Consider the following 22,944-nt stretch of genomic DNA (forward strand, 5'->3'; position numbering starts at 1 on the left):
ATGTTTACAGCGCCTCCGAAAACCTTTAAAAGTGGAAAATTTGAAGGAATATAATCCAATATCGAGATTATTAAGGTTTCTGAATTAGTGGGTTTTTTTTACACTTATAGGCCTCCGTACATAAGTAGGAGATAATTTTTCACTTCCGGTGTCATTACAACTTGCTTTAAATACACGCGTGGTCGCGATGTGTGTTGGAAAAATCCTTCCATTTAAAAATACATGGATTATAATACATAAATATGAATAAATTCTCATACAAGAAGATTAAAAGAAAGCATATCTTACTCATTAACCAGGTAAGTTCTTTATTTTGCCGTTAAAATAATTATCGTAAGATTCAAGTAATGTTATTGTTCGAATGTTAAGTGAAGAAATCGACGGAAAAATAAATAAAATTGTTTATTTCTCTATTAAAGCTTTTATTATATTAAAATTTGGTCTTTGCTCGTTTTATTGAAATAAAATTTACGGGTTTAAATTACGTTTTACTATTATTAAAATCTGAAAGAAAGATAGGTGTATATTCAAAATGGCGACTTCGCCTGCGATGTCCCCAAAATTCTGATACTGCTACTGGTTCGCTAAATGCACAAGTACCGGTTGCTAATCTTAAAAAAATAGATTTGCCAATGATGTTTAAAAAAAAAAAAAAAGATTCTTGCAATTTTTCGACTTATTTATCTCAAAGGTGTGCAAAGTTCAATCAAAAAAATAGGATATTTCAAAAAATTTTTAAAATAAGAGAAATATTATTCTTAACTAAATTTCTTAGAAAAGACATGCCAACATCAAACTGAAAAACTTTATTTTACTTATGAAAGTGGAAAAAAATTTAGAAATACTATTTACAACAACTTTCGACCGTTTTCCACTGAACCACCACCATCTCGGAATCGTAAATGTAAAACGATTGATATTTATTAATTTTCTCCCTTGAGTAGTTTGGCTCTTTGTCTACTAAGTGTTAGAGTACAGAGCGATCAAACAGTACAAGGCCTGCCGACCAGTTTTACCCCCCTCACGGCAGGGAGGTAAAGATTTTAAAAATGAGTCAGTTTTGATTGTTTTTATATTGTCTTTAAACAAGGTGAAACATCTTAATTTCAGAACACAGAGCATGAACCTTACACTGCTAAATACATGAAAACTAAAATAAAGGAGCACTTTGGCGAGAGGGTTTTAATGACTGCTGAGCACCAAAGAATGTGTGGTCACATTGCGAGATACAGAAAGCTCAATCCTCTATGCATTCCACAAGCAACAGAAAGCCGAAAATATTGAAGATGACAAGTTGAATATTATTGAAGCTGCTGCAAAACTCATTGCCAGTGATGTAAAGTCCATGGAAACCCCAAAGGATTTCTATCCAGACACGGGCGACATTGCCGATTCTGCTAGCTACATTCCAAACTCATTGCAATTACTGCTTAGGACTGTTTGCTGGCAAAAATGTTGGTGTAAAACTTGTTTCGATTGGGCAGGCCATAATGCAAGCCATACGACCAAGGGCAATAATAACCCTTCTTCAGCTTGGCCTCGGTATCCAGATGCACCACCATTTTGCGTCACGTTTTTTGGTGGACACGCTTCACGGGCATGGGTTTTCATCTTCCTATGCTGAGGTCATGAAATATGAACGGAGTGCAGCTGTTGTACAAGGTACTGAGATCCCTGGGTATTCCGAAGAGCACCACATAGAGCATATTGCCGATAATGTGGACCATAATGTGGCAACAATTGATGGCACAGGGACATTCCATGGAATGGGCATTATAGCTACTGTTACACTAGAAACAAAAACAAGCAAGGCTGTCCCCACAGTCCATGTGACGGCTAAAGAGATTGCTGCCATTGGTCACATCAGCATTCAGTACTTCAAAATTCCTCCAGCATTGGAACCTATCATCTACAATCCACTGGTTCGCACGACAGAAGAGGATCCAACATCAGAGTTAGATATACTGTGGAAGACATCATTACTTCTCCACTCTCCAAGGCCATCATGGTCTGGCATGATGCAGTGCCTGCATCGAGGTCAACACCCAGGAAAAGCTTCTGTGACATTCCTTCCAATGATTGACCTTGATCCCAGTCATGCTTCATGTATCTACTCTACAATGAAGTTTGGGCTATCTTTCAGATGCAAGGTTCCTTGTTTACTTGCGGTTGTAACGATGTAAGATTCCGTTGTACGGAAGACCAAATCGGTCATAATTTAAATATTTAAATTTATTTACTGAATTTAAATATTTAAATTGATATACTGTTTAAATGATAAATTATGATAAATTAAATGAACAAATTAGTCGATGTGGTGATGCCAGCAGATGTTTGTGCCACTAACACATTATTTAAAGACATTGTTACCAATACATGTGACAATTTAACCACTATGAAATGGTTGGCACATCGTGGTTTAATCGCCAACCAACAGACGTGTCCAAAATGCAATGTAGTTCCTAGCCGTCGGATGAACCTTCAATGTCGACGGGGCAAGGAATATATGGACGGATATTGTTGGGCTTGCCCACAATGTAAGAAACGGAAAAATATTAGGGCAGGATCCTTCTTCGAAGGCAGTAGATTAAAATTAAATATTTTAATTGAAATGTTGTATTGGTGGAGTTTGGATTATCTGCAAAGCCAAATTCAGAGCGATGCGAGGAACTAGTCGTGCAAATTTCAACAGTCATCTGCAGGAATTTCTTTGGCGGCGGCGAATAAAGGAAAATTATTTTAGTAACATTCTATATTGGATACATTTTTTTTATGAAGTTTAAGTAAAAAAAGTTCACTTTTTTTATTATTAAAAATACATTTCATGAAAACACTCATTATAAAATGTTCACGTTGTTTAATTAAAAGTTCTCAATTTTAATCTAATAGTTTTATAATTTTGTTATTTTGTTACAAATTTCTAATAAAGATTATTTTAATTTTAACGGTAATTTGGTTTTCATTATAAACTCCGTCATGTTAAAGGCTTTAAAATCACTTTAAATAGTAAATCAATTTTAATATTAAAAAAAAAAAAGAGAAATCAACAGGAAAAAAATCTCGTGTGAAAACATTACGAGATACTTTTTCCGTATAATTAATAAATGTATCTTTATTTTACTATTACAGTATTAAAAAAATTATTTGTAAAAAGAACTTGTAAATGGTGCAAAAAAATGTTATTAAAAATACGAAGAAAAGCGCCAATAAAAACATCATAGACATTTTGGCCGATTTGGTCTTCCGTACAACGGAATCTTACATCGTTAAAACCGCAAGTAAACAATGAACCTTGCATCTGAAAGATAACCAAAGTTTGTGTACCCAAGCTCAACTATACGACGTTACTCCAATCCTCACATTCAACCAACCCTTGTACTGGAAAGCTTTAACGATTATAATGTCTCAACGAAATGACAGTGATCTCAAGCGCTTGGGGGATTTCACATGCAGATGAGCTTTCTTGGGAGCATAGGTCACCTAATGGCAGGCTCGGGACTGCAAGAGTTGCTCGAAGTGGTATATGCTGGAAACACAGTGCCCCACATGACAGGCAAAGCTGTTTCCAGAGCAAGCAGTGCAGGGACATATGCTGGTAGATGCTGCACTGAACACCATTTTGGTCACTGATGCCTACAATGTGCCTGTGCCAACCAAAGACACAGTTCAAGAACCACAAGTGGCAACTGCTGATACCGAGACAGATAATGTAGAACCACAAGATATTCCGGAGCTCCGACGGGATTTGCCTCCGCGCTAGCAGACGAATTCCGTTCTAATCACGTGATCTTATTTCGTGCGGTAACTACCAAAAAATGAATTGGAAATAAAGAAACGAAATAAATACAAGAAATGACGCGCTTTTCTTGAATTTTATTACGTAATATATTGTTTTTACGCGTGTAATTATGATTTTAGTTACTTTTAAATTTATCTTATGATTTTAGTTACTTTTATATTTACCTGGCTCATTTTTTTTACGATATATGTATTTTTTATGAAGTCAGGTGGCTACTCGAGGCGGGAAAAGGGCATATCGCATAGAATTGGTTACTCAGAACTCGACTCGATATGGATGTAACAAGCATGGGTAAGATTTGGGGAACGCATGACGATGCTAAGTCATTTTTAAGAGACAGGGGCATATTAAAAAGGGAACCACCGACGTGTTCCAATTGTCAAAGACAAATGACCGAAATAAAACGGTCAAACCAGCAAATAAAATCCTGGAGATGTCCTTCACATAAAGGGAAATTAATTTCCCTCAAAAGAGGAAGTTTTTTAGAAGGATCAAACCTACCCCTAGAGACCTTCGTCCAACTACTATATTTTTGGGTGTATCAGACCCCCGTTATGAAATGTTCTGTAATGACAAAGGTCTCCCAAAGTACAGCAGTGATATGGTATGGGTATTTCCAGGGCATTTGCTCAAAGCAATTATTAAAAAACCCTATCAAATTAGGGGGAAGTGGTGTAGTCGTAGAGATTGACGAAAGTGTAATTTCAAAAATGAAGCATCATCGAGGACGCAGGATACCACAGAGGTGGGTTTTTGGAGGTATCGACACTGCCTCCAAAATTGGGTTTTTAACATTTGTGTCGGATAGAAAAAAAGAGACATTGTTTCCTATTATTAAGGAAATGGTACTGCCCGGCAGTATCATCCATTCAGATGGATGGAAGGCCTATGACGGAATCGCTGATATATCCGTAACCCCTCCATATGTCCATAAGACAGTCAACCACTCCAAACATTATGTGGACCCGGTGACGAAAGTACACACAAACAATATTGAAAATATGTGGATGCTATGTAAAAGCAAATTAAAAGCCATGCATGGTAGTTCATCCACAACATTGCCTTCTCATTTGGATGAATTTATGTGGCGACAACGCTACGGTCGTTCAGAGATTGATTAATTCAACAATATGCTGCAACAAATTTCTCAATTTTATCAAGTAAATTAATTCATTGTGTTCCTTTTTGTTTTTTTTTTTTGTTTTTTTATGAATAAATTGTTCGTTGAAAAATTTGACTCCTGTAACTTGTTTCACTAATGGTAATATTGCTGCAAATAAACTGATTTGAGGTATGTCTTACAATCCACAGCGAGTCTGAAAAAGTCGTTAAAAACAACTATACAATAATTAAATATTATCTTTGTCAATAAAAAGTTACTTTGATACTTCCCTACATCATTTGTTGGTAGTTTTAAATACTTTTTATTTGTACAACATATCTTTTGGTTTTGAAAAAGGGGGGAGAGAGAGTAACGAATTAAAAAAGGATTAATATTTGATATGAAACAAACACTTTAAAACTACTTTAAAATACCATGCAGGTAGGTTACAAACTAATTTTTATTGACAAGACATTTATCTGTTGTATATTTGCTTTTAATTTGATTTTATTGTAAATTTGAATGGGAAAATTTTCTTTTGGTTTTCTAGTTAGCCAATAAACGAAATAAAATAAAACTACGTAAACACTAAAAAAAATTTGAAACTACGTAAAAACTCAAATAAATGAGCCAACGTTATTATTTAGAAAACTATTACTTAACATTGGAAGGTGAGGGTGTTTTGTAATTATTCTGTACTTTCACCTAACAATTCAATAAAAAATATATCGTAAAAGTTGAAAATGCTATAAAACTAAAATCATAATTACACGCGTAATTAGCCATAAGTACATGCGCAATTATTTCAAATTGAACAAAAGCTGGAGAACCCATTTACTTGCTATATATTTGAGATAAAGGTTTAAAAAAAAAAAAAAACAATTACAAGCGCAACAAACTACGTAAACACTGAAATAAATGAGCCATATCTACATTGCGTTTCGTATTATTACCCTTTAACTTTTTTGTAGTCGCCGCACAAGACCACGTGATTAGAACGGTATTCGTCTGCTAGCGCGGAGGCAAATCCCGTCGGAGCTCCCTTTTTTTATATATGCAAGATGCATAATGTTGCAATAAAAAATTTGATACATTTGGTAAAACTCAATTTGTACATTTTTCAATGTAAAATGTAAAAGTTTTTCAGCAACTACAGTGTTTAAGATGCCCGCAGAGTTAGGTTTTATTGCAGACTATATGACTGGATGAAATACTTAACTCTGTTGCATGTACTTTGATTTTTGACGCCAACACAAAGGATGGCGAACATATTAATAATGTTATGATAACGCCGAGTTAACCCATTTCGTAGCCATCCAGAGTTTATCTCGTGGTTATGTAAAGGACTAAGCAAATCACATCAATGACTGCATTAGTAAATTGGCTCAGGTAACATTCCCATGATTCCAACAGATCTACCATTTCAAATTTAAGAGATTGAAAATGCCAATGGAATTGGGAATTGCAATCACAATCAACAAAGTACAGAGACAATCTTTAGAATTAATAATTTTAATAACTAAAATTTGTTTTCATCATTTGTTTTTTGGGATTATTGAAATTGTTTCGATTTTCATAAATTTTATCTAATCTGAAAAATTAGGACTCAATTTTGAAAAGGATTTTTGGTTATGGTTAACTTTCGTCACCCGTTGTTTACAAGCCATTTGCCGGAAGTGACGTTTTATCTACGGATGATCAAAACCGTATACAATGAACCTTTTTTTTTTTTATATAAGTTTTATTCAAACAGGCTTTATTTGAACTTAATGGACTTTTTTTTGTATTTATTAACTGTTTTATTCTTTTTATCAAATAAAAATACAATTTTTATATTGACATATTATGGACTGTTTTTCGAACATCGAAATTTTCAAATTAGTTTTATTTAAAAAAAAAAAAAAAAGAAAGACGGTGTTTCTTTTTTTAAAATTAAATTCTAAACTTTATTTGAATTTTTCAACAAACTTTTACAGACATAATGGACTGTTTTTGAAACATCGAAATTTTAAAATTAAAGTTTTATGACCCTTCTAGAATTATCGAACTTAGTTTCGAATTTGCAAGACTGCCAAATTGATTTCCAAATTATGAACATTTTAGCAAATACAGTAATGCCAGCGACAGAACTAGCAACAACAAATATAGTATTCACTGATGTGATTAAAGAAACGTCCTCTGCAAATACACTGAATATCATTAAATGGTTGGCACGACGTGGCCTAATCGCCAACCAACACGTGTACAAAATGTACTGACCCATGTCGAAGTATGAATCTCCAGCAAAGAAATGGAAGGCGCGTTATTGACGGCTATTGTTGGTCTTGTTCCAAATGCAAAAAAACAATAAACATTAGAGCTGGTTCCTTCTTTGAAGGTAGCCATTTACGGCTACAAGACTTGATACAAATTTTGTATTGGTGGTCGTTGGGGGAACCAATAGTGACTGTTTGCAAAGAAACTGGCGTCTCTAAAAAAATCTGTAATCGACTGGTATAATTTCATTCGCCATATATGCGCGATGACAATGCTTTTGATCATCCGTAGATAAAACGTCACTTCCGGCAAATGGCTTTGTAAACAACGGGTGACGAAAGTTAACCATAACCGGATTTTTTCTTTCAGTCTCAGACACTTTTGGCCTCAATTTTACAGAAATTTATAAAAAAGAGTTGAAGGCAATGAGCAAAGTTCTAAATATCTTTCCAGAATTATTTTTTTATATATGCAAGATGCATAATGTGGCAATAAAAAATTTCACACATTTGGTAAAACTCAATTTGTACATTTTTCAATGTAAAATGTAAAAGTTTTTCAGCAACTACAGTGTTTAAGATGCCCGCAGAGTTAGGTTTTATTGCAGACTATATGACTGGATGAAATACTTAACTCTGTTGCATGTACTTTGATTTTTGACGCCAACACAAAGGATGGCGAACATATTAATAATGTTATGATAACGCCGAGTTAACCCATTTCGTTGCCATCCAGAGTTTATCTCGTGGTTATGTAAAGGACTATGCAAATCACATCAATGACTGCATTAGTAAATTGGCTCAGGTAACATTCCCATGATTCCAACAGATCTACCATTTCAAATTTAAGAGATTGAAAATGCCAATGGAATTGGGAATTGCAATCTCAATCAACAAAGTACAGGGACAATCTTTAGAATTAATAATTTTAATAACTAAAATTTGTTTTTTGGGATTATTGAAATTGTTTCGATTTTCATAAATTTTATCTAATCTGAAAAATTAAGACTCAAGTTTGAAAAGGATTTTTTCTTTCAGTCTCAGACACTTTTGGCCTCAATTTTACAGAAATTTATAAAAAAAAGTTGAAGGCAATGAGCAAAGTTCTAAATATCTTTCCAGAATTATTTTTTTTATATATGCAAGATGCATAATGTTGCAATAAAAAATTTGATACATTTGGTAAAACTCAATTTGTACATTTTTCAATGTAAAATGTAAAAGTTTTTCAGCAACTACAGTGTTTAAGATGCCAGCAGAGTTAGGTTTTATTGCAGACTATATGACTGAATGAAATACTTAACTCTGTTGCATGTACTTTGATTTTTGACGCCAACACAAAGGATGGCGAACATATTAATAATGTTATGATAACGCCGAGTTAACCCATTTCGTAGCCATCCAGAGTATCTCGTGGTTATGCAAAGGACTTTGCAAATCACATCAATGACTGCATTAGTAAATTGGCTCAGGTACACTCTAAAATTTATGTGAACCTGCAGGTATTAAAATAAAAAAAAAATTGAAAAAGAAAATGCTTCATGTTTGACAGAGCGGGTGTCAATCATCGTATTGTCAAAATATTGGAATTTTTCGACAGTCAAAATCTGGAGATTTAATGAATGCATATTAGAAACCTGTGCATAAAATGTTTCCATTCGAGTCTTTCTCCAGCACCACCACCAGTACAACAACAACTTGTCCCAACACTTGCGATGCATCTATAACCAAGTACGGGCATGGGGGGTGATATCCCGTTGAAAGAAAAATAAAAAAACTGTACCCAAATATTTGGGCAGAATTGCAGTTTAATGCCCCATAGATCGCCGATTTCCAAAGTCGCATAACCAGCAAGTACACCGTCTGACCGGTGTATAGTTCAAATGTCCCCTCAAAAAAAAAAAAAAAAAAAAAAAAAAAAAAAGTAACTTTTTTTTTAAATACATTTTCTCTGAAATTGACTCCCCCTAAAGTCTTTAGATATATATCTAAAAAAATATAATTAAAATGGGACCACATGCGAAAACCTTTGTGCCAACCATTGAAATTATGACTAAAAGTGAAATAACACAAGTGATTACATTAACAACTTTATTGCCTCAATTAGAGGAACCGTACTCTATTTTACAATGGCGTCGTCGCCTTATAAAAAATGAAGCTTCTTGTGATGTCTGCCATAATCCTGCGACATTACATAATTTTAAAACAGGTATAGATGGTTATCGTTGGCGTTGTAGAAGAGACAATACATCACAGAGTGTACAAAATGATTCGTTCTATGTTAGAAGCCATTTGCCATTAAAGAACCTTGTTGTTCTAAAATACCTGTGGGCCAATGATGCCCCTCAAGTAGATATGGTACGAGAGGTACACATGGCTGAACACACCATTGTTGATTGGTGTAACTTTTTTTGTGAAGTATGCAGGGAATGGCTTGAAATAAATAATGAACAACCCATAGGTGGGAGAGATGATTCAGGAAACCGAATCAAAGTTGAAATAGACAAAACCAAATATTTCCACAGAAAATATCACCGAGGCCATTGGAAGGAAGGCCATTGGGTTTTTGGTGGTGTTCAAAGAAACAACGGTTCCTGCTTCATGGTCGAAGTACCTGATCGAAGTGCCAACACACTTTTAATCCAAAAATGGATTTTGCCAGGAAGCAGAATCATGTCTGACAAATGGGGTGCATACTATGGCATTGAAACATCAAATAATTATACACAAAAAACATTTTGTTGATCCAGTCAATCAAGCTATACACACCCAAACAATTGAAGGACTGTGGATGCACACTAAGCGCAAGCTTAGGCGTCAGTGTGGGACACGCGATGAGCTGTTCCCGTCTTATTTAAAAGAATTTATGTGGAGAAGGAATTTTAAAAGTATTTTCTTTGTAAAAGAATTTACGATATATATAAATTAAATTTCTTATTCATTGCTTGTACTTTTATTTTTTATAAAATAAAAAAATTCATTTAAAAAAATGTATGAAAATTTATTTCGATTTTTTTTCTTGTTGACTGTTAACTGTCTGAAACCACGACCGCAAAATGTTACTATTTTTTTTTTTAGGGGACCTATACACCGGTCAGACGGTGTACTTGCTGGTTATGCGACTTTGGAAATCGGCGATCTATGGGGCATTAAACTGCAATTCTGCCAATATTTGGTTGTAAAGATCAGATCTTGAAGCGAAGTTTTTTTGTTTTTTTAAACAAAGGAAGGTATACTCGTGACATCCAAAGGCCAGGCACGAATGTGTATATATACTCGACAACAGCAACCCAAAAATTAGTTTGATGAGATCGACTCCATGTTAAAATCTAGCAAAGTGGGCTTCAACTACCGACAACCTTATTTCAACTCAGAACATTCCTCGAAACAACTAGAAGTAATTTTTGGCTAGCCACCGGGAGTGACCGATTACTTCTGGGTACTCTTACAAGTTACAAGCCGCTGTTTTCGTGCATATTCTCAGAATATCTACACCGGCTACCTTCAAGACTAAAACGCTATAAGAACATTACTATTGCGAATAAACTTAGATTCATTGTTTATTCATGTGTGGAGTTGTTTTAATTTTCTTTTCACCACACTAAAATCCACGGCTCTCTTATTGTCTATGTTCGTCGTTAGGAAGGTACACAACAACAGGTCCGGAGTATATATTTAGATCAGGGGTCACCAAACTACGGCCCGCGACGTCAGTTCACCAGGCCAGTCTACGTTGAACTGACGTCGCTTCCTCGGCTCGTGGTAGCTCCGCCTACGCTCTGACGTCACCATGGTTTCCATCGCTTTAAGACCTTTTTGAGAAGGTTGCTAATCTTAAAAAAATAGATTTGCCAATGATGTTTAAAAAAAAAAAAAAAAAAGATTCTTGCAATTTTTCAACTTATTTATCTCAAAGCTGTGCAAAGTTCAATCAAAAAAATTATTTGAAAATTTTTTAAAAATAATAGAAATATTATTCTTAACTAAATTTCTTAGAAAAGACATGCCAACATCAAACTGAAAAACTTTATTTTACTTATGAAAGAACTAAGTGGAAAAAATTTAGAAATACTATTCACAACAACTTTCGACCGTTTTCCACTGAACCACCACCATCTCGGAATCGTAAATGTAAAACGATTGATATTTATTAATTTTCTCGCTTGAGTAGTTTGGCTCTTTGTCTACTAAGTGTTAGAGTACAGAGCGATCAAACAGTACAAGGCCTGCCGACCAGTTTTACCCCCCTCACGGCAGGGAGGTAAGGATTTTAAAAATGAGTCAATTTTGCAGTCACAGGTCTGACGTGCAAATCTCTCGTAATTTCATCAGTCACGGATTATTGTATCGTATTCATCAGTGACTGATGAAATTACGAGAGATTTGCACGTCAGACCTGTGACTGCTAAATAATTTGGGTAGTGCCACTACTTCATTGCTGCGATTAATATAATATTTTCACTAATGATGACGTCATAATGACGCAATAATCGTAATCTATAAATAGAAATGACGCAATTACAACGTATATAACCACAATGCCACCGGTAAGGCACCAGAAGAAAGCGAGGAGGTCGGAGTGGACGGTACCGTACCACAGGTTCCGAGGGCCTGGTACTGACCTCGATTACAAAAAATACCTGCCTCCCCTAAATCGCTTGGACTGGGCAGCAAAAAGACACGATTTCAACTACGGAAAAGGCAAGACCAAAGAAGCAGATGACCAATTCTACAAGGACTCTGCTGGAACAGGTCTGTTGGGAGCTTTATCGCGAGGGGCACTCAGAGCAAAGCATTACCTGGGACTGGACGACTACTTTGATCCCCCACCTAAACGAATTAAACTTGATCCTACTTACACTGCTAGCTGCGAAGCAGGTATGGAAGTCGATTCGGAGGCGAGCACTGTCGCGAACGACAACGGCAGCGGAGCGTGGGGAGGAAACGAGGAGAGCTACCAACCATTACTAACAACAACGTAAGACGAGTAGTTTTACAGAGGAGCTTCAAAAACCAGGTCAAAACGACAAACATGAATGATTGCGCAGCTATATTCCAGATCTACGACACTGACCCAAAGGAAGGCATACACGGAGCAGCCCGGTTTTCATGGTCACAGCCGGTATCTAAAGACTACATAGTACCCTACTTCCTAACTACCTGGGTAACTCCGCCGAAATGGGAAGCGATAATGTCAAACGCGACAGCGTACAGGATCGTCAGCCAAGGATTTAAAATATCGAAAATAACATGCGGTGAATGGCTGACAAAAAACAACGAGGAAGTCTTCGTCCCAAACCCAGAACCCTACTTCGACATCTACATCGACAACGGTTCATATATCGGTTACGGAAACTTGGAAGGAATATCTAAAATCCCAAACAAAGGTTTCTCAGAAATCCAACCCATGGTAGGGGCAGACGCAGAGTTACCAACCTACACATACAATTACATGGCACCGATCGAACTAATCAATGCGATCCCAAACACTGGAAACTTCTCGGACTCAGTAAACAAAACACAGGTGAAAATGATCGACCTGCACGACTGGCGAGAAATGCCTAACGTAAAAAACTTACGACAGGGTGACTCATTCACACACGTATGGCGAAACCACAGTTTACTAAGACGACCACTAACCAACACTACAATGCAGGGCAACTACACAATACAGGCAGGTATGATATCAAACCCGGTACTAATCACTAACCTGTTAAATTCTGGAGTCAAAACGGCTTGGGACTGCGGTTTATCGGTAGCGACCGCGCCGGCCTACGGTACCATACTGAGAAAAGCTGAGGACAACGTCCGCCAGGGTGCACGAAAACGTCAACGTAAGGAAGTGCAGGAGGACCTAGTACAAACAGAGGTGTCGGACTTAAACTTCGATCACCAAAGAGGAAGAAAAACAAACACGAGCGACGCCGGCAAGAAGGACAGTGGAAAAGTGGACATCGGGGCGACAACTTACATACAAACAAGCGGTTGCACAACAATGTCTGACAGAACAGTGATTAACAAGGTGCTCTACACAAACGAGGACTCACCAGACATGGTACTAATACATGTTCCGCCTATACTGCGCCCGAACAGCACCGCCGGTATTTTATATTTCAACTTCGAAATAACTTACATGCTAGAAATTGAAATAGTCTGTGACGCACTTATCCACCCGCAGAAGGTCCCAGTCACCACCCACAAACAAGCACTATCAGCAACATCGGCGGACTTCAGTTACGAATACCACACCATTGTACCGCCCAATAGACATTTCCACGGCCAATCAGCGAAAGGAATGCTTCATAATCACGGCACACACATATGGGACCACAACGGTCAAATATTCGGGATGCCCTATGGGCGTTTCGTAAACAAATAAGGCGGAGCAACATACACTAAACGCAGTCAGCAAAAAATTTACTTTTTTAAATTCCGAGGCGTCAGCTAAAATCAATTAGCTATTTTCGAAATTCATCAACGTCAGCATAATTCAATTACAACCATAGATAATTACAAAACCGGCAACCGATTCTAATTCTTACGACGCAGATACCTGCTATAAAAGACGCACATAAACCACCGATCAGGCACACGCTCCAGACAGTCAGGATGGAAGCCACGACCAGCGCCAGCAACCAAAGAGAAGAACAACAACATTTCAATACCTTAGTCAACGGAGAAACTGTAAACGGCAAACAAATCCGACCGTACACATGGATATACCGGTGGGAAACCGAACAGGAGTTCAGCCTTAAGCCGGGGACGACAGAGACCAAACCTTACCAAGAAGCGCTAACGTTACAGCCATCGAACGCTACCCACGGGTACTTGGCCAGAATTCTAGACCAGCGCCCATACATAATAGTATACCACGTAGCAGGGCCAAGCAGTTTGAAACATTGCGCAGACGTGGACCACTTCCACATAACATGGCACCACAACCACCCGACATGCGAGCACAGTTACGTGCAAATGAAAAAACTCCAGGGCGAGCGACAGATAAACCCCTACCAAATCTCATGCCAGAAAATTTACAACCCGTACGGGCTCTGCAGTTACCTGACAATGGACCCGTCAAAACGTACAGTAGTAGCAGCAGGGCACCTAGAAACTCCCGGTCAACTAGCGACCTACAGAAAAATATGCGACAAGCCCTTAAAGAAACAGGACGAACCCTCGGTAGACACAGGACTCACTGGAAAATCTACCCTGAGAGGGCAAAAATATAAATTCATTCTCGATATAATGAGAAAATGTAACAGTACCGACATGGCAAAAGTCATGCTCTACTGTAAACAATCCACAAATGCAAAGGTCCGTGACACATGGGAACACATATTTACCAATACCCAAAACATTCAACCGATCATGCAGGCAGCGGCTAGCGACCTACAAATCCAAACAAAGGTCACACCCATATTCGAACAGATCCGGCAAAAGAAGGACCTCTTCAGCATGGACGGGAACAGGTATTGGTCGGTGCAAAAGTCATTGGACATATACGACGCTTGGGCCCAACACCACAACTTTGACCCGGTAGAATTCGGTAGAAACTTATTCGAAGTATGTCACATGATACGGGCCAAAAAGAACGGGTTCCACATAACAGGACCAAGTAACTCAGGCAAGTCTTACGTGTTACGGTCAATCAGAAACGGGCTCATGAACTGCGGTCGAATGCGGTGTCAGGCTTCGGACAACTTCACGTTCGGTTCCTGTGTGGACAAGACACTGATCTACACGGACGAAATGTGGTTCACACCACAATGTAGAGGAGGGAAAGTGCATCCTGGAAGGTACCACAACAGCGGTAAACGTGAAGCACCAGGCGGAACGATACTTAGAGAGGACACCATGCCTGTCTACAAGTAACGACGACCCCTGGAGACAGGTCCCGCAGGAAAGAACAGCAATGCACAACCGAATGTTCCTCTACGAGACCAAGAGGCCCATGCCTGCCCTAAAGGGATGGGGAGTCCGAGAACTCAATCCGACAATGTGGCTGACCGTCTGGAGACAGTACGTGATGGACTACACGAACCAGACGTACCAATTCCAGGAGGAAGAGGACATCGAGGAACCAGCAGCCTCGACCAACTTCACTGTCCAAGCAGTAGAGGGCCTGTCACCAGACAAACAGGCGGGTTACATGAAGGCGCGAAGACAACTGTTCAAAGAACTCATGGGAGGAGAGGAGGTACAAAACCTGCGTATCTCGGACGATTCCGACGTCGAGGACTGGATGACTGAGGCATGCGAAATTGACGAAAACCAGCCGACGCAGTACTGTAAAACCCACGGTTGCAAGGCACACAGATGTCCTACAGCAACAAACCAACCCAGCCCCTCAGCACCCACCATGTCTCAGGACACAGTAATAGAGGACTCGCCAATCTCCGGAGTAATAGTGCTCAGCGACTCAGAAACAGAGGAACCGGAGGAGGACGACTTCGTCACACCAAAAAAAAAAAAAAAAAAAAAAAAAAACATAACTACACATTAGCAATATACCAACGACAAATCAACGGACGAGGGCCGACGTCACAGCTATTTTTAGAATGTGAAAAAGTGCTCAGTGACTCCGATTGATAAAGTATTCTATCAATGACACTGATCAATGATCACATAGACTTTTGTAAATATTTTCTAAACCGCACTGACACTGATGTAACTATTGTAAATAAACTATATATATACACTAAACTCAAATCGTTCTTATAATACTGCATCTTGAACTGATATGACATTGGCATGATTCAATATTATTTCGCATGTTCGATATTCTCTTTCAGATCGACCATCAGACATGGGATCGTTTAAGAAATTCAAAGGAGGCATCAGCGAATCAGCGTCAGCGACGATTGAAAAATACAAAACTAGGTCAAGGAATTAGGTCACAGCTAAAAACTATATTAAGCAATGACTATGATATTAGGCCGGGGCACTTACCGCATCAGAGCTCGGACCCATGCAATGCAATTCTATTTTATTTAAAAATTATCAGGTGAAAAACAACAGATGACGTGACCCCCATCATTAACGTTAATGTGGTGAAACATCTTAATTTCAGAACACAGAGGATGAACCTTACGCTGCTAAATACATGAAAATTAAAATAAAGGAGCACTTTGGCGAGAGGGTTTTAATGACTGTGCTGAGCACCAAAGAATGTGTGGTCACATTGCGAGATACAGAAAGCTCAATCCTCTACGCATTCCACAAGCAACAGAAAGCTGAAAATATTGAATATTATTGAAGCTGCTGCAAAACTCATTGCCAGTGATGTAAAGTCCATGGAAACCCCAAAGGATTTCTATCCAGACACGGGCGACATTGCTGATTCTGCTAGCTACATTCCAAACTCATTGCAATTACTGCTTAGGACTATGTTTGCTGGCAAAAATGTTGGTGTAAAACTTGCTTCGATTGGGCAGGCCATAATGCAAGCCATACGACCAATAGGGTAGGTCGATCTTGAAACCACGGCAAGACTGAGGTAGAGAAAGTTGCTAAATAACATAACACTGAAAAATATTTTTTCCCAAAACCTCGTAATTTTTTGAGCAAATGAATTTAAATCCTGGCTGTACATCGCTGAATGCCGGTGTTAAATGAAAGAATAAGCATGTCATTTTAATACCGCTTCTTTTTAAGAAAGTATAAGCAATATTTTTTAAATTTGTTATTTATGTTATCTTCAGAAAACAATGAGTGCCGGAAAAAAAAGAAACTCTGCTAAAGATTTCATTTAAAATAAATTAAAAAAATTTATAACAAGGGCTTTATTTTACCCGGTTTATCTTTCCTTCAACACCGTCTACTAATTTGTTTCATTTTCTCGCTCGCTCACGTGTGTTGTGTTTACTCTTTAGTAACAGGCTGATTGCAAATACAAAAACTACATTTTGCATTTTATATCTAAGCACATTTTAATTAATAAGAGAAAGAAATATATATTTTATATCTTTGTGCTATTTGACAGGTTTTTTTTATTAAAAATAACATTTTTCTACGCAAGGCTATTTGTGTGTGAATTAATCGACTTGTGTTTTTAAACTGTTTTCGGTGAGTAAAACCATTATTTTTTTTATATAGATTTATCTATTTTTCCTAATTTAAATTAATAATTTTCTTTTTTCTATTTCTTACAATATCATTTAATATATTTTTGCAGATATTTTTCTAACAATGAGTCGAAAACAAAGTATTTCTACACGCAGTACTGATTCTACAAAATTTGCAGGCCCACCTTCTCCGTTAAAAACTACAGAACCCCCTACTTTCCGTCAAGTTATTAAATATAGTTACTTTATGGAGAAATCTCAGCCAACTCTAAATGCATTTTCTCTTTCGAAATTAATGGCAAATGAAATTGTGGATATTTGGAAGGCAGTAAATCCCCGTTTGCCCCTATTGACTGAAAAATGGATTATATATAAAGTGCAAGATACTTGCTTTAGAAAAGTTAAGCAAATAAACAGAAAATCCTTATCAAAAGTCGCTAAAAATATTCTGGTCGAAAAACTTGACAAATTATTTGACATTTCATCGTGTTCATGTGATTTACCACTTGCAAGATGTAGTGACAAAAATGTTAAATGCAGAAAAGAAAATTGTCAAGCAAAGCACAGTGTGTACCTGTTCTATCACAAAGAAGGTAAGTTTACTTTTATTTATTTTAATTTTCAATTATTTGTTTTTATTTTTAAAAAGGTTAATGTCTATATCATACATATCTTAAATTAAATGAATTTCGATACTTGTAATCATATTAATTACAAGTATCGAAATTCATTTAATTTAAGATATGTATGATATAGACATTAACCAAATGAGAAAAATTCTTACAATTTTTTATATGTAAAATAGCATTATTTCTAAGACCAGAGTAGAATAGAATTAACATTTGTCAAATTGTATATTTCAGGTTCCTCTGGAAGATCGAGAATATTTGAAGGACCAAAGAAATAAAATTGGACCCAAAGGCAATTTTCAACTGGGACCTGTTGATAAAGCAGCAGTAGCAAAATCTAAAAAGTTATTTGTGTCAAGAGAAAAGCAAGTGGATTCATCCCCTCCTGTTGCTTCAACATCCCAAGACCAAAATATTCTTCCTTCAGAAAATAGTGATGAAACAGATGAAAGTTTTGAACCAGAGGGAGAATGTAAGAGTATTTACAGCCTTATAAAAATTCCGCGTTATGCAATTAAACTCATCAGGGGTGATCTCGCAAGCAAGTCTCGCAAATGCTTTTCTTTTAGATCTGCAGGCTGTGGGCCTTCTGAAACCAAACATTGATTTAAAAAATATTTTTTTGGACAAATCCAAAATTGATAGGGAAAAAGAAACAAAAAATAGTGCCTATCAAAAGCATAATGAAAAAATTAGCAATCTTATCTGCATTGGTGTCGATGGGAAACACGACAAAGATACATTATTTTACCAAGAAACTGTTGATGATAAAGGGAACAAAATACAAAGAAAATCTAAAGACAAGAACATCATTTGACTTTTACAAAAGAGATGGGATGCGGAAGTAATGGGAAATACCTTACTCATAGAGTGATCCCACTGTTGGAGCCACAGGTGCTGTTCTGGCAAATGAGGTGTTCCAAGTGTTAAAACAATATGATAGTGTTCAAACACTAAAGGCTGTCCTTTTGGACAACACTAGCACCAACACAGGATGCAAATCAGGACTAGTCTCTTCCTTAGAAGATAAAATCAAAAGGAAACTACACACAATTGGATGTTCCCTCCATCAGAATGAGCTCCCTTTTAGGGCAATATTTAAATCCATTGATGGAAGTGGCAAAAGCCCAACATCTTTTACAGGCCCACTTGGAAAATTATTTGCCAGCAATCAACATCATTTGCCCCAAGTTAACTTTTTACAAGTGAGTAATTCTTTTTACAATTTTTTATAATTATAACACACAGTAAGGTAAAATATGCCATTTCCAAAAAAAAAAAAAATGGGGGGGGGGGTATAAATTTTTTTTAATATTTACCATACCAGTTATTATATAGTTATAGTTTATTTAAATAAACCCACTCCTTGCTATGATCAAAACTGCAAAATACCAAATAATTTCACATGTAAATCTTTCACAGATAAGGACGTTTCGTGTCTCAAAGAAGACGATCTTTAAAATCAAATGCTCATCTAACGGCTGATGTTAGAAACCTAGTTTTTATATATTTGTACTTCCCTCATGTGGGGTCAACTTTCTCCACCTATGTCTTTTGCATTTTCCAAAAAAAGTTAAAAATCAAACTACCCTACTGGGCGTGGCTTATCACTCGCTCGGATTTCTCCGTAAAATGACGTCACATGCTGCCATCTGACGGAGAAAATAGACGGGGGGGGGGGGGGTTACAGAGAGAGAAAACACGAAAAAATAAATTGGGGGGGGGGGGGGCTAGCAGCAGCAGCGCCAAATACAAGTTTCCAGAATATTTCAACACGAAACTGCTTGAAAAATTAATTATAGCATTTTCTTTAATTACTATAAAATTAATATAGTGGTAAAATTATTAAAAAAAAAAAAAAAGACAATTTCTTGAAGACCAAATTCACGAAATTAGCCATTAAAAAAACGCAAACTAACACACGACACTTGCACTAGAATCAGTTCGGGTTTGGTTTACAATTGTGTACAAAATGGATCCCCCCCCCCCCACAAAAAAACAGAAATTGAAATGTTAGGTGAAAGTACATGATAGTTAATAAAAAAAGAAGTTGAAATGCGAAAAAGTAGCTCGAGGGTCAAATGGTTAATACCTTGCAAACGGTAATTTTTGCTCCAAGTTTGGAAGGAGTACCAAGAGTTCTTTACGAATCATCAGCAGCACGTTTTGCCGCCGCTGCTGCTAATTGGTGAAGGCATTTTGGGCTCATTTTCAATTTGCCATTTCCTGAGCGAACATGAATTTTACCATGCTCAATGAACAACTGCGGACCAGTGATGGTGTTCTTAATTTTTGCCAAGAATATAAATTATTGGCAACAAGCAAAAAATGCGTCACATGTGGTACCATCTGCAATCTCGTGACAAGAGAGGACACCTCGGATGGATTTACCTGGAGATGTACAGCAAGTATATGCCAACGGAGGGTATCCATACGGACAGGGACATTTGCCAAGTCCAAGTTGGCAGTAGCCTGCATACTAAAAATTATTTATTTGTGGGCCTTTGAGCGAGCAGGCAAAAAAGACCTCCAGCGCGAATGTGGTGTAAAATCCGCACACACTATCGCGGATTGGAAAAATTTTCTCAGAGACATTTGCCAGGATCATTTTGTTAGAAACCCCCGGCAGATAGGGGGCGCAGGCCGTATAGTTGAAATAGACGAAACTCTGTTTAACCGACGCAAATATAACGTCGGAAGAATTTTAGAACCGGTCTGGGTCTTTGGTGGCTACGACCCCACTGAAAAGGAGGGCTTTTTGGTGAGTGTACCAAACCGAAATGCAGAAACCCTCCTTCCATTAATAAAAAAATACATTCAGCCGGGGAGCACGGTCGTGTCAGATTGTTGGAAAGCATACAACAAAGTTGGGGGAGAGGGATATCGCCATTTAAAAGTGAATCACCAGGTTCACTTTGTAGATCCTCAAATGAAGGCTACAACCAACCATGTTGAACGAATGTGGAAAGAAGCAAAACAGCGCCACAAAATTGAATGCGGAACCAAGCGGGAACATTTAGACACGTATCTCTCAGAGTTTATGTGGAGGCAAACATTTGGTAGTAACCCGTTTGTCTCCATATTAACTCATATAGCTGAAAGCTATCCCGTGAACTAGCTTCTTTTTATGTCCGTTATCTTTTCTGCCCCATACTTTGTAGTTTCATGTCGTCCAATAGTCTGAGGAAACAAATTCCTCAGAAAATGATCCTGGCATGTATGGCTTTGAAAATTATTTCATAAATTATATTTTGTGAAAAAAAGAGTGAAACGGTCATTCCTTTTCTCATTTCCTATGAAAAGTTCTTATTTTACCAAAAAAAAAAAAAAAAAAAAAAAAAAAAAAAAAAACTTGTTGAACTTTGCTTAAATTATTTTTGAAAAAGACATTCAAAAAAGTATTTTATTTGAAAAAAATTAAATTTTGTGAAAAAAGAAATAAATTTAACTTAATTTATTTGACAAAAAAAAAACAAATTTGTTTAGCTTTTTTCCTTGAAAACATTACAAGTTTTCTTCTATTTGACTCCCATGCATGTGAAAAATAATTATGGTAAGTTACCATTTATTATTCTTTTAATTTTATATTTTACCACTATATTAATTTTATAGTAATTAAAGAAAATGCTACAATTTTTCAAGCAGTTTCGTGTTGAAATATTCTGGAAACTTGTGCACTGAACACAAGAAAGGATATTCGTGTGCCAAAAGAAACAGTGCACTGAACATAAGAAAGGATATTCGTGTGCCAAAAGAAACAGTGCACTGAACACAAGAAAGGATATTCGTGTGCCAAAAGAAACAGTGCACTGAACACAAGAAAGGATATTCGTGTGCCAAAAGAAACAGTGCACTGAACACAAGAAAGGATATTCGTGTGCCAAAAGAAACAGCGCACTGAACACAAGAAAGGATATTCGTGCCAAAAGAAACAGCGCACTGAACACAAGAAAACAAGACATTGAAAACAAGACATTGAAAATGTTTAAATGTAGTTGAAAATGTTTAAATATATTATGTTCAAATAGTGTTTAAATATATAAAATGTTTAAATATAGTCGGCTTATATTAAATATTTTGTTTCAGGGACCCTTTGAAAATGGTGCTTACCTTACAAGAAAGGATATTTATTATTGAAAATGTTTTCCGAGATGGTGGCAAATTCACAAAAGAAGTTTGGTGCAGAACGTTTGCGAATCGAAATTGTGTTTCCGCTTTGTGGCATAAGTTCAAAGAAACTGAAAGTGTTCAAGACAAACCCATACGATTCTATTTTTGAAAATGGTATCAAACTTAGAAGTTCAAAATGGTGCCTTAGTCACCCCGGTTGACGGTAACTGATTATTGCATAGAGAACTTAAAAATGAAATTTATTTTACCAGGCAAATTCCAGACACATATGGAGTTCAAATTTGGACAGCATCAAGCGTAGGCTCCAACGATATCCAGAGCTTGGGAGCCCGCCTAGGGTAAAGCGGCTTAGGAGAAGAAGGAAGGCACGAGTTGTGCCGGCGGAAACAGACGAGGGTTCGTCATTTCTGAGCGAGCCGGCAGAAGAGACGGATTCAGACTGAAGTCCAAGTCTGGCGCCAAGATATGCTACATGAGATTGGTTTGATAGTCAAGGAGGCGGATTCTGCATGGGAGAAGCCTCTCGCTGAGCTGCAGCAGATGCTGAATCTGATCGGCGATAGGTCGAATTTATTGGTAGTAGGTGAGCTTTTGAACTGCTTTTTCCTGAAATACCTGTCACCGCGGAAGGGGAATAAAAGGCAAAACGCAGAGACAGGGTAAAAAGGAGGAATGGAGGGTACTAGCACCCCTCCAGATCACAGATGTGGAGGCAGCCCTTGTCCATGGGTGATACCGCCCCTGGGCTGGACGGCCTCTCATCTGCTGATGTGCTGCCAATGGTGAACATTACTGTGTTTCTGACCCTGATGCTCTTCGCAGTGAAACCTCCTCCAGCCCTGTGTAGAAGCAGCACGGATTTGCCAAGCATGAGCCAAGTTTGGAGTTCCTACAATGAGGCGAAAAAATTTTTGCGAGAAAATAGTATTTTGCGAAAAGGACTTCTGTGCATCATTTGTCAAAG

The 22,944-nt window shown here is 37.4% G+C and overlaps 2 protein-coding genes across 2 annotated transcripts in view; one reads left to right on the forward strand and one right to left on the reverse strand.

Annotated features, from left to right (window-relative positions):
- LOC145269249 (large ribosomal subunit protein uL3-like) overlaps positions 1–22,944 on the reverse strand; it is an 84,969-nt gene that overhangs the window by 26,426 nt on the left and 35,599 nt on the right. The gene's annotated exons all lie outside the window — the stretch shown is intronic.
- On the forward strand, positions 19,588–21,193 carry LOC145269250 (uncharacterized). The gene has a single exon (XM_080124876.1). The coding sequence runs from the start codon at positions 20,086–20,088 to the stop codon at positions 20,965–20,967; it is 882 nt and encodes a 293-aa protein (XP_079981002.1). The 5' UTR covers positions 19,588–20,085; the 3' UTR covers positions 20,968–21,193.

Source organism: Euprymna scolopes, chromosome 45, assembly GCF_053919585.1.
Source record: "Euprymna scolopes isolate OS-2025 chromosome 45, ASM5391958v1, whole genome shotgun sequence".
Lineage (NCBI taxonomy): Eukaryota > Metazoa > Mollusca > Cephalopoda > Sepiida > Sepiolidae > Euprymna > Euprymna scolopes.

Coding starts and splice junctions, on each gene's coding strand:
- LOC145269250 (XM_080124876.1), top strand. CDS start 20,086: ATGAATTTTACCATGCTCAATGAACAACTGCGGACCAGTGATGGTGTT.